Source organism: Seriola dumerili, unplaced genomic scaffold, assembly GCF_002260705.1.
Source record: "Seriola dumerili isolate Sdu_G_001 unplaced genomic scaffold, Sdu_1.0 BDQW01000321.1, whole genome shotgun sequence".
In the NCBI taxonomy this organism is placed as follows: Eukaryota; Metazoa; Chordata; class Actinopteri; order Carangiformes; family Carangidae; genus Seriola; species Seriola dumerili.
Genome location: NW_019174576.1, coordinates 889,613 through 901,157, shown reverse-complemented (window position 1 = coordinate 901,157; position 11,545 = coordinate 889,613). Strand labels below are relative to the sequence as shown.

At 38.0% G+C, this 11,545-nt stretch overlaps 1 protein-coding gene across 1 annotated transcript; it reads right to left on the bottom strand.

The window, feature by feature from the left end:
- Positions 1 to 6,778: 6,778 nt before the first annotated feature.
- LOC111231902 (claudin-18-like) lies at positions 6,779 to 10,412 on the bottom strand. The gene is made up of 5 exons (XM_022759175.1): positions 10,193 to 10,412; positions 7,938 to 8,102; positions 7,706 to 7,844; positions 7,495 to 7,608; positions 6,779 to 6,920 (listed from the first exon to the last, which is right to left on the bottom strand). Exons 1-5 carry the CDS (start codon positions 10,410 to 10,412, stop codon positions 6,779 to 6,781), a joined length of 780 nt encoding a protein of 259 aa, XP_022614896.1.
- Between the last annotated feature and the right edge of the window lie 1,133 nt (positions 10,413 to 11,545).

Here is an 11,545-nt window from a genome sequence, read left to right as displayed (position 1 = left end):
GCGGTAAAGAGGCGCGCTGCCTATCATGTCAGCCGCCATTAATGATGTGCTGGCCGGCTTCTTAAACTCTTTTCCTCTGAATGCTTGAACGGCTACAGCTGTGGCGAGGACTCGGAGGATCATTGTCGCACCAATAGGAGAAGCCGGCCGTGGAGTTGGAGGCGCTTCCTCTCTGCTTCGACCAATCCCGTCACGGAGTCCGCGCAGCCTGATTAGCATACAGACAAAACACACTGTAAGAAGCAGGTGACTGCGCTGCGCTCATTTGAACATATTTTTATGTCGTGCAGAAAGTTGAACAAGAAAGAGCTGGACTGATGACACAATTACTGACGATTGCCCCGGTAGAGCATAACATTAAAAGTATTAGAAAATTCCTGGAGAAATGTTGAATGCGCCTGCTGCTTGGTGCGTGTACTTCACTCTTCACGTTTCAGCCTTTTCAAAGGACGTTACTTTCAGTTTCATTCACGTCGTAGAGACTCATCTTGACACTGGCCTCAGTCACTGCAGGTGTCCTTCAAAAGCCTTTTGGAGCTGTCACGACTGGCCAAAATAACCTCACACTGATGGTTTCAAACACAAATGTGTCCCCACAACCACAGCAAGACATGTATACACACATGTACACGTCCTTACAGAAGCGACACAGATTAATAAGCAGGTGAACAGGCAATAAGCTAACATAACATTTTCACTTCTGATAATATTTTGTCATGTTTGTAATAGTATATGAGTTAGGAAGCTTATGCTTCTGATAGAGTAGTACTAACTGAAAAAGTGGAAGAGAGTGCACCTAAATAAATAAAAAGGAAGGGTTCCTGTACTACAAAGAATATCACCATAGGCTGAAAATGGAAAAATAACAAAAAAATGGGCAAAACATTTGGACAAAAATAAAAGACCTGCAACACTTGCACAGCCATAATCATTATGCATATTTAAAAATATAAATATATTTTGTACAGCTTTGCATGATTTTCACTACCAGGTGCTTTAACTAAATACAGCACACTTAAATGATCAGTGTGAGAATAAATGGCAGAAAATTTAAGTCCACTCACTAATTCCTCTGAAACTACTGCATCAAATATCAACTACTCCTTATTTCCTTGCAAATATTACTGTATTTTCAAAACCCAATGTATATTTTGTAATACAGAGCCAGGAATACGCAATAGTTTAAAATATACAGCCATGAGTGACACCAGCGAGTTACAAAAAAAGGGTCACTTCTGCTTTTCTCTGGAAATCAGCTCCTGAATTTGTATTGCAGTCAAAAGGAGAGGTGGAGGGTTGTCCAATCACATCCTCAAAGACCGTGAAAGATATCAGAATTAGACTAAAACTGGGTGATACAAGACAAAAAAAATGTCTCTATTCTTGATATAACAAATTGTCAATGAAGGTTGGAAATTGTGGGATTTAAAAGAATTTGTATGGGCTTTTTTGAGGAAGATTTTCAGGGATGGCAGTTACAGTTTGCAGTTAGCTCCAGTAGAATAAAGTAGACTACACCACTGTACACAACCACACGCACACGCTTTGTCAGTTTCTGCCCGGATACTGCGTTAGTAGCACCTGCTGAGACCTGAGACCTACTGTTTGCTATCAGCTTCTGAATTTGTATTGCAGTCTATGGGAGAGCTATGATGGTTGAACAGTTCCTGTAGCTCGAACCTCAAAGTAAATTCAATATGTCTGCTGCTGTATTTACTGTTGTACTGTCCAGTCTGAACTATAATATCTCTCTTATGTTTGTGGCTGTGTTTGTAACATCACAGAGATAAAAGAGCCTCTTAACGAGCTGGTTCAAACACCAAAATACAAATGAGAAACATGTTTAGTAGTACGTTATTTATTTTCTATGATTTTGGTGACAACATTGACAGTACTTCCCAGTATTTAGACAAAAGAGGTAAAAACCCCGGCAGCACCTGTAGTATACAGAAGAACTTTATTAGGGTCAGAGTCATCCAATGACATTCCACGTATATTTGCATATGATATAGCCAATACGATTTTAGATTCAATTAGAACTTGAATGTACAAATTGCGATGATGAACAAAATCAAGCTCAGGTGATGTTAAAAGAAAGGTCTATTAGTTCGGATCAAGCAGTTTGAATGTAGTCCAGAAACTGGACTGATAATAATGTCAGAGGAACTTACGGTTACTGATAACGGCATGTTGAGGTATTTCATCTTACAATGGAGCTGATCACAGCATCAAAGGTCAAACAGAAGCTCATAGTCTGTTGGGTACACCAATGAAAACAGGCGTGGTAGTCTCAAATAGGTTTGGTTCCTCATCCACTGTGAGGAAGGAAGTGAATTGAGATAACTCACTAACATTGGGGATGTATCCGGTAACCTTAACTTCTGCCTGGTACGTACCGCACAGAAAGATTTCAGAACATGTCACTCTCTGCACATACAGGAGGAAAGTATGGGAAATACTATAAGTCCTTAAAAATGTCACCATCAAAAAAACCATCGCAAAATGTACTCAAATTTACTTATTTTCAACTCCAGCCTCACACCTAAAATTCCTGAAGAAGTTTTGAATGTGCGTGCTGCTTGGTGCGTATCCATAACAAGTTTCAATCTCTACAGAGGACCTTACTTTGAGTTTCATTCATGTTATAGAAAAAAAACTCTGACCTCAATCACTGCAGGTATCCCTCAAAAAAGTTCTTTGAAAGCGTGAGGACTGGCCAAAGTGACCTCACAACGATGGTTTCGAATCTAAATTTGTCCCAGCAACCATAGCAAGACATGTGTGCACGCCTGTACATGCCCCCACAGAAGTTGATCTGCAATAAAGCTGCTGTGTTATTTCTCCTGCTACAACAGAACAACATGGACAACAGTAAAAAAAATGCCCTGAGTTAATCAGTCCAATTAGCAAATCACAGTCAGTTGTGTGAAAGCACAAGCAATTGCACTTGTGCACTTGTGTGTCTGTCAATGTGCGTGTGTGTCTTGTTGTGTGTGGTAGTAAAGCTGTCTGCCATAGAGCCTCCAAAAAGCTTGTGTTACCACCTTATAGATATTAACTATATAAGTGTGTCGACCTGGTACATATTCATAAGGGCCATACATATATGTCAATATAAGAAATCTTTCCAATTTCTAATAAGTTTCATATATAACTTTTACACATTTATTTTTATCCTATATGTATATTTATATATCATATATGGAAATTCAATATATGTACATATATTGCTTTTGTTTATGGATAATATTGTGCTTTTTTTCTTCTCCTATGTTTTTTAATGTGTATATTGTTACTGATGAGATTAAGCTTGATGTGGCATGTCCCAGCCTCCACCCACAGCTGCCCAGCTCCATTGTTTCACCACTCGCCTTCAGGGTTTGTGCTGCCTCAGCTGGAACACAGCTGTTGTCTGAGCTGGAGCCATTTTCCATTGACAACAATAACTGTAACTGGAGCTCCACTTTTATCCTGCGTCATTATAGCTTGTCTCATGCTGTTGCTAAGACCTGATTCTTTGCTATTGGAGATAATGCAGGAGCTGAAGGACATGGAGGCAAAGGTACGAAACAGTAGCAGTCTTCAGCTCTTTATCCTTCTATCTGAGTAAGATTGCAGCATTGGAAGTGCTGTAACTGACATATACTGTAAAAACAAAACAAACTGGACATTGTAATCTTACACTGAAAGAGACAGCATTCGTTTAAAACAGCAAAACTGTCAGCAAAACAAAGAAATGAAGAGGCTGTTTTCTTTGTCATGCCAGTTTTCTTTGCGTGCTACCATCCAGGAGCACCCTAGAGGTCAAGTTAATTCACATATAGGGCAAGCACTAATAAAGTTCTTATTACATTTTTCTAATTATTAAATTACTACTAATAGTCCACTGAATGACATTCATTTTTTCATACTGATTAGCCAGTAATTACATGATACTTATGTTAGCAATTCAATGCAAATGTCTTCAATCTGAATATTGGCTGCTGTAAATTAGCTTCAAACTAACTCTGGTAAAATGCATCAAATGGTGACATTATACATTGTCCCTTACAAAGAATAATTCAATAATTAATATTAGTATATGAGAATATTTAGATCTAATTTCTGCTCTTTGATTCATGTTCCTACCAACATTTTACATACAATCTCATAACAAGTTTCTACAATTACATGACCTGTGTGTGAGCAATTTGACTCTGATTAGTTGGGACTGACGTAGTAAGTGGTGATGATTGTCAGGCTCCCAAGAAGTAAGTGGTGGATGCTTCTCTGGAAAAAGGAAGTCAGTGGAAAGACACACTGCTTCACCTGGCAGTGACCGTGTCCTAGCCAGTAGGTGGTGCCACAGTTCCAGGTATGAAGCTGTACTGGTTGGATTAACATTGTCCAACCTCAGCAAGACAAAGTGCTTTTTTCTATTCACGTAAGCAGGAACTAAGAGTCAGCAAACTCTGGTCCACTCAAGTCTACAGAATCTCAGAAGTAATGGTCCTGAGTTTAGGCCTTGTTAGAGATTTGGATGGACAGTTAAGACAGAGGACCTATGTACAGTTATTCTCGTGACTAATCAAAAGAAAAACCTTATGATCATCTCCGTACACATGATTATGACAATCTACACACTTCAAACCAAGTCATGAATTTACTCCAACTAAAACATCTCACCATATTTCTTTATCCAGTCATTCATCATTAAAATTCTCCTGTTGGCTAAATTTATTAAAACAATTCCTGATTATTACATAGCATGTAAAACAGCTTGTGTCCACAACATGATAGGCATTAAAAATATTCATTATGTGATATTACACACATCATAGATTTTCCACAATCTGTGATGTATTTAGAACTATCAAAAGTCTGACTGATATTTACAGTAGGCAATCTTGTACAAAAGTGCTAAATCAATTGTCCGTCTGCCATTTCCTGACCTCTCAACTCATTAGCAAAGCAGGTGATGTTACAGTCTGTTCAGTGCAGGCCAAGGCCCAGTCTTCTCTAACATGGAGGAGACTATGAAAAAGACTAAGGAGCTTTAAAACAGGTTTGTCACATTCTCTTAATGCTGAGCCATTACTTTGGTACAATTCATAAGACAATTAATGACTCTCTTTTAGTGTGATTAAATGTTACTACCTACTTATTACTTTCATTAATTGTTTTATCGGGAAATGTGATTTCATGCAAATCATCTAAACCCTTCTCTGCCTGTTCCCTGGGAAATTAAGACAAATCCCAGAGGAGTAAGAGAAACTGTGCTGGCATCAAATACCAGTCCAGATACATACAGAGCACAGTGCCTGACCAGTGAACAAGGCTTACATCAAAGATGCAGTGTCTGTCTGAGAGGAACCATTTTTTTTATTCAATTACCACAAAACAATGTGAGAATTATTTTATTTGTCATATGGTGCTGGAGGCCTGGAGATAACAGATAACTACCATGGATAAACTGATGACCACTGCATTTTCTCGATAACACTAATAGGATAAACAACAACACAATCATCAATATGGGTGTTTGTTTCAGGTGGTTTGATCATTGCTTGTATGACAGGATATGCAAAACTGATTTTTTTTTCAGATGAACAGTGGATGTAATTTCATTTTCTCCCACTTATTTAAATTTGCAGCGTTAAATCATGTTAAATGTTTTAATTATATTCTGCAACAGTCAGTGTTCATGAAATACCATGAATACAACACATGCTAATCTAGTAAAACCTAACTGAATTAATAATACAAGTGTGTTTTTTTACAACATTTTTTGATAGGGGTGTATCTACAGAGTAAGTGTAACAACATTTGCAAATGTCTTGGCTATAAAGACAAATGAAGACTGGTAACATGCAAATCTTTGCCTAAGAAACATAAGTAGCAAAAGGAATCAACAAGCCTGTGTAAAAAGGACAAAACTGTAAGTTGTAACTGCTAAAAAAAATAGTTTTAGCTGTATATGAACCAGACAATCTTTGTTAATGAAGGTATGGCTTTATTTATATATACATACATGGTAAAATACATGGAGAAAATGTATCCAGTTAAGCTAACCTTACAATGGTTATTTGGTCATTTAGGCTAACGATGTTAGCATAACGTGATGTAGGCTAATTCGAGAAGCATGGGGTTAAATTTTTTAAATGTAATTTCAGTTTACATTATTATTATTAAACAGCATGTTGAAGTGTCAAGTAAGATATGTCAACCATCAACCATGTATTACTGCTTTTCCTCTCCATGCTAAACATGTAGCTAATATATTAACAAGCTAACGTTACTTTTGTAGTCATTTCAGTTAGCTACACAACACTTGCACCTGGCAGTTACTGGGTGTATATTTTCAGTAACAACTAATTACTACATGAGAAACAGTTTATTTTGTGTTAACTTTTTTAATTTAGTGATTCTTCCATTACATTACATTACAACTGTGCTAAGTTGCAACCAGTTCCAGGTTCTGACATTATGCTCAATTTGTGCTACATGTGGTGGTAAATTTTGTGTTTGACAAAATAAGAATCACCCTTGTTTTTATTTGACACAAATATAATCACAAAACAGCATTTGATAATAAGGATTATATAATGCTACTGAATTTTTTTAAATAAAAACACACCTTAAATGTTTAGTAGCCTAGTTCTGTCAAATTAAAGAATAGAGAAATAAAAAAAATAGCCATTCTTCCCATCAGTGCAGACAAAAAGATAAGAGAAAAGTCATGGATCATTACAGAGCTGTAGAAAATAAAAAAAGAGGTATCTGTAAGGGTGACATGATTCTACACATAGTCAAATCTCTGGTTCGACTGCTTTCCACCCACACTCTGAGCCTTGTAGGAATCGTTGTAGGCTGGATGTGGTCTGGTGTCCGACTTGTAGATAGTGTGGTGAGAAGCAGCTTTGTAGGCCATCCCATCGTACCTACAGAATATCAGAAAATAATCCATTTCAAATAAAAAAAAAAGATTAAGAGTCTAATTCTCATATATGGTCATTCCACTACTAATGTGAATATTAACGAAGTCGGAAAGAACATGACTGAAAGAGAAATATAAGGAACTCTGTTTTGCAAGCAGCCTTGAAGCTTTTGTTACTCTGCATTATGAATGCAGGGAAAAAATACAGACACCATCATTTACATTTTGCTGAGTATGTGTCTTTACATTTTAAAGGGACTAAGATCTTTACTACTATTGATGAGGAAAGGAAAAAAATATGTCATGTGTTATATTGTTGTCCAGCTTTGTTAGATTTCTGTCTTTCAGTGCTGTCTTTTTACAGCAGAGAACATACAGTCTACTCTAGTGCAATATTTTGCATGTAGTGTCCACTTACTATACACTTCTATGGGGCCTATTGCTCTATTTAGCGGCTTATTCTTTTTTGTTACTTTACTATACAGGAGAGGAATCTTGTCGTCAGTTCCTGCAGTTCCTACTATCCAGTTAAAGGTCACTAGAAATCAGGGGAAACCTGTTTCAGTGACTAAACATACCGTTGCTTCCCATCTGAAGACATTCCACGGCAGGCCAGACACATCATGACGCCTCCAATGAACAAGATAGCTCCACCGATCCAGCCCACAAAAAGAGCCGGGCCAAAAGTATACCTGTAAGAAGATGATAGTTATGGTAAAAAAAAAAAAGACTGATAGTGCTGTAGGAGTTTAAACATCACAGTATACATTCATCTTAACTGATGTTTACCTTGGAGTCAGAGATCCTGTGAGTCCACCAACATTCGCTCCTCCAAACGTACTGTACCCACCATCGGCGTACGTTGTGAACCGAAAACTCTGCACAATCAGGTTAGCAAAAGCTGACACCCCAGCAATGCCACAGACACCTAAAATTTCACAAAAGAAATCCTATGGAGTTAGTGCAAAATGGTTGAAGTGCAATGACAGAACTAGATATTATGAACAAAGCATTACAACACCTGCAAGAAGAGACATGATCCCGGCCGTCAGAGTCATCGTGGCTTTGATGTTGTCCTCCATGTTGCCCATTTTCAAGCACTTAAGTGCAAAGATGGCGATGAGACAGCCGATGGCTCCAAGAACAATACCGACAATCATCAAGGCTCGGACGGCTTGGAGCAGAGCTGAAAGGCAAAGGTAAAATATTCATAAACTTTCTCATCATATTATCTACTCATCAAATTTGATTTACAACTTACCAATTGATTTACTCAAGTGCTGTACTTTTACTGTCACTTAAACTTTTAATGGAGTATTTTCTTTTTAACGCAACATTAAATGTGAAGTCAGGGGAAAATATTTACTCTGCTATAGACAGCTTAAGTTAATGGTTTCACAAATAAAATATGACTTTGTATTATTTTGTAGATGAAACTAGGAAATAAAGTAGCTAAAATTACATTCACCTCTAACAACTACAATATCAAAATGCTGCTTGCACATGACTGCATCAATATTAATAATCCCTAAATATGATATACTGTACATTCAGTAACAACATGATACGTGGAAAGGTTCCATTATATACACAGTGAATACTTTTACTTTTAATACTTTAAATATATTTTGCTTATAATACTTAGTTTTTTTACTTTTACTTAAGAAACATTTTGAATTCAGGACAGGCTTTTGCTTTGGAGTTGCAAATTATTATCATAGAGAAATGAAATTTCTTGTTTCACATATCGTCAAAACTCAACACTGAGCTCTTAATTTTAAGTTAAACTTGTGAATAAATCCTTACACATGTAAATATGTGGAGGAACAAGGCAAAAGTAAATTAGTTTAGGAAAGTGCTAAAAGGTCTTTAGGTCATTCTTAAATAAACAACTTGCAACTGCTGCTTCAGAATCTCCTAAAATAATGTTTTTCAGCAGTGACAAATACTATTAGTTTGACTGATGAACATGTATATCAAGAATATGCTTTAAAAGAGGCTTAGAGAGCTCAACACTCATGGCATTCACTTTCAATTAGAGTACAAAAGGTGAATTGTAAAAAAAAGAGAACATTGCAATTATGTTTTTTTTCAGCAGCAGTGATATAAAATTCATAACTCAAGGCGGTACATAATATAAAATAGTGACCTAAATGCCATCTTTCCATGGCCAGAGATATTGTACCTGTATTATTCTAGACTTAAGCCTTTAAAACCTTATGTACAATGTGCTCTACACTACATTCAGCTGTTAAGTACAGAGTGTGGAAATGTACTTTACATTGTGTGACACTCTGGTAAAGCTTGTGCTTGCTCAGCTAAGCTTTGGATGTTTCATCAAATTTCCATTTGATTCCCGAGAGACACCATCTTTTCTGCAGTCGATTGCATTTTTATGCAGTGGGGGAAATGGAGAAAATCTGCCCTAAAACCTTCCAAATATTCTTAAGTACCTTCCAAGGTCCTTTGGAAAATGTTCTCCTAATCCAACCTGGTGGAGAAATATTCGATAAACGTCTTTTTTTTCCCCCTGTGAGTGTAATTCTCTTACCTGGCAGTCCTAGTATGGTAAAATAAGGCCTGCACTGTGTTGTACCATATGCTGTCCCTACACATGAGTTCCACAGCCCAGAATAGGTGTAAACATTTGTTACAACTGTAAGAGATCGGTCCTGTAAGCTCCACATGTCCATTGCTGTTGCTGCCGATATTAAAAATTGCCCCAACGCAGACAACATGAATCCTATTAACTGAATCATCGAGACAGCCATTTTAGATGTCCCGCTCAAAACAAAGTTACCGCCAATGTCATGGAGTCGTGAAATGGCAGTGTCGGTGCTGCTGCTTATCATTATGTATGTTTCAACAAGGAACAGGTCTTATCACATGTTTACTTAAAATTTTCATGAGTCTTTGTCCCAGTTTCGGTAAACAGCGGTGATGAGAGTCCCCCCCCCCCCTTCGTAACAGAGGGTGTGGTCTGAGATTTCCTCATTTCTTTCCCATCAATATGAGGAAACACAAAACCCAAAATGTTTGATATATTATTCATCTCCGTCCAATGACTAAGCTCCTTGTTTTATTTACCCCCCCAATAATTAACCTATAATCCAGCATAACACAAACAAGAAACTGCCACTCTTATTCTGGGGTGATTTTCTTCTGTTCAGCCCAACAAACTATCTAAACTTTTTCTCCCCTCACGGCTCTATAAAGTCATTTCTCCGTCTACATGCTGCTTCTGCGTTGCTAATGAAAAAAAAAAACACATCATACCTGGCAGTCCCAGGATGGTGAAATAAGGTCGGCACTCTGTGAAGCCGGAGCTCTGCCGGACACATGACCTCCACAGGCCCGAGTACGAGTACACGGCCGTCACAGGGTTGTCAAAGAGGTCCTCCGTCGCCCACTGGTCCATCCCCGTCGCAGCGATTATTCCCGCCACCCCTAACAAACTCAGGAGGAAGCCCATCACCTGACAGAGAGTGGCTGCCATGGCGCTGTCTTTTCTGTCAAAATCTCAAGAACTGTGGATTCAGAAACTGAGTGCGTCTCCTGAGCGCTGCGGCTGTGTGTTTGAGTATGATATCAGCAGGTGTGAAGTCGAGAAGGACTTCACCAATGACCCTGTTAGTTTGCACACAGTCATGTACACAAGAGGTTGGGTGGAGCGTATCAGTATCAGTTGATTATGATTAATGTTGCTTACTAATTCTGGTTGGTAACATGAACATGATGTGGTACTCCGACTGATCATCATATGGAGTCACTTTAGCCTAACCCCTTTTATTTTTAATTTTACAATTGTGCTCGTCAAAAAGTTCAGAGGGCCGCATCAGACTTCAGCCATCAGCCTGTCCCATAAGAGCGACGAGCTTTCATCTCTGCTACGATCATTATGCAGCTGCTCCGTGTGGACTGTTGGCACATTTATATAAAAATTGATTGATTGACAACGACTGATTGACAGTGGCCTGGCAACATGAGCAAACAAGCCACCGACCGTCATCAGAATTTGATTTAGATATCGCTAAATTCTGATTGGTGCTCAGAAGTACGTGACAGCACAAGTCCTTCCAGCAGTGAGAAGAGGACAGACAGAAATTTCTCAAATCAAGTAACCAAAACTGTTCTGTGTTCATGCAGGACCACAGAGCTCAGAGTAAGAACCTGATTGAGAAAATATGTTTTCAGAGCCTTTTAAAGTGAGATATGACACAAGTCTCCTTTTTACAAACAAAAGCTTGAAGTCATAACCAGTAAGCACACCTTTTGCACACCTCAGTTCTCTCAGGTGTTTTGATGCTACAGCTTTACTGGGTCTGGTATGACTCACAAGAAGCTTGTGGTTCGGCTAATTAGCTAACGTTAGCTAACTTCAGATAGAAACAGTTGCGCAACTGATACAACTACATCTGAGTTCAGTAACTTACTTTAAGGATACTTTCAAATTACAATAATGTAACACTGTGTTTTAGCATTTATCATTATATTTTAATTATCACTTTGAGCCACAGTGGTTGCTGTTTAGAAGAACCTACATTGTCTCATTTTAATGCTCTTTCCAAGTGGCTTTTAACTGTGCAACGTGTTCTGAATTCACGGTCGTGAAGACATTAAGGTTAAAAA

Excerpts from the sequence above, each read along its gene's own strand:
- LOC111231902 (XM_022759175.1), bottom strand. The coding sequence starts at position 10,412 with ATGGCAGCCACTCTCTGTCAGGTGATGGGCTTCCTCCTGAGTTTGTTA. Across the intron at positions 8,103-10,192 it reads CACCATCCTGGGACTGCCAG|CTCTGCTCCAAGCCGTCCGA; the intron begins GTATGATGTGTT and ends TTTGCCTTTCAG. Across the intron at positions 6,921-7,494 it reads TCTTCAGATGGGAAGCAACG|GTACGATGGGATGGCCTACA; the intron begins GTATGTTTAGTC and ends GATATTCTGTAG.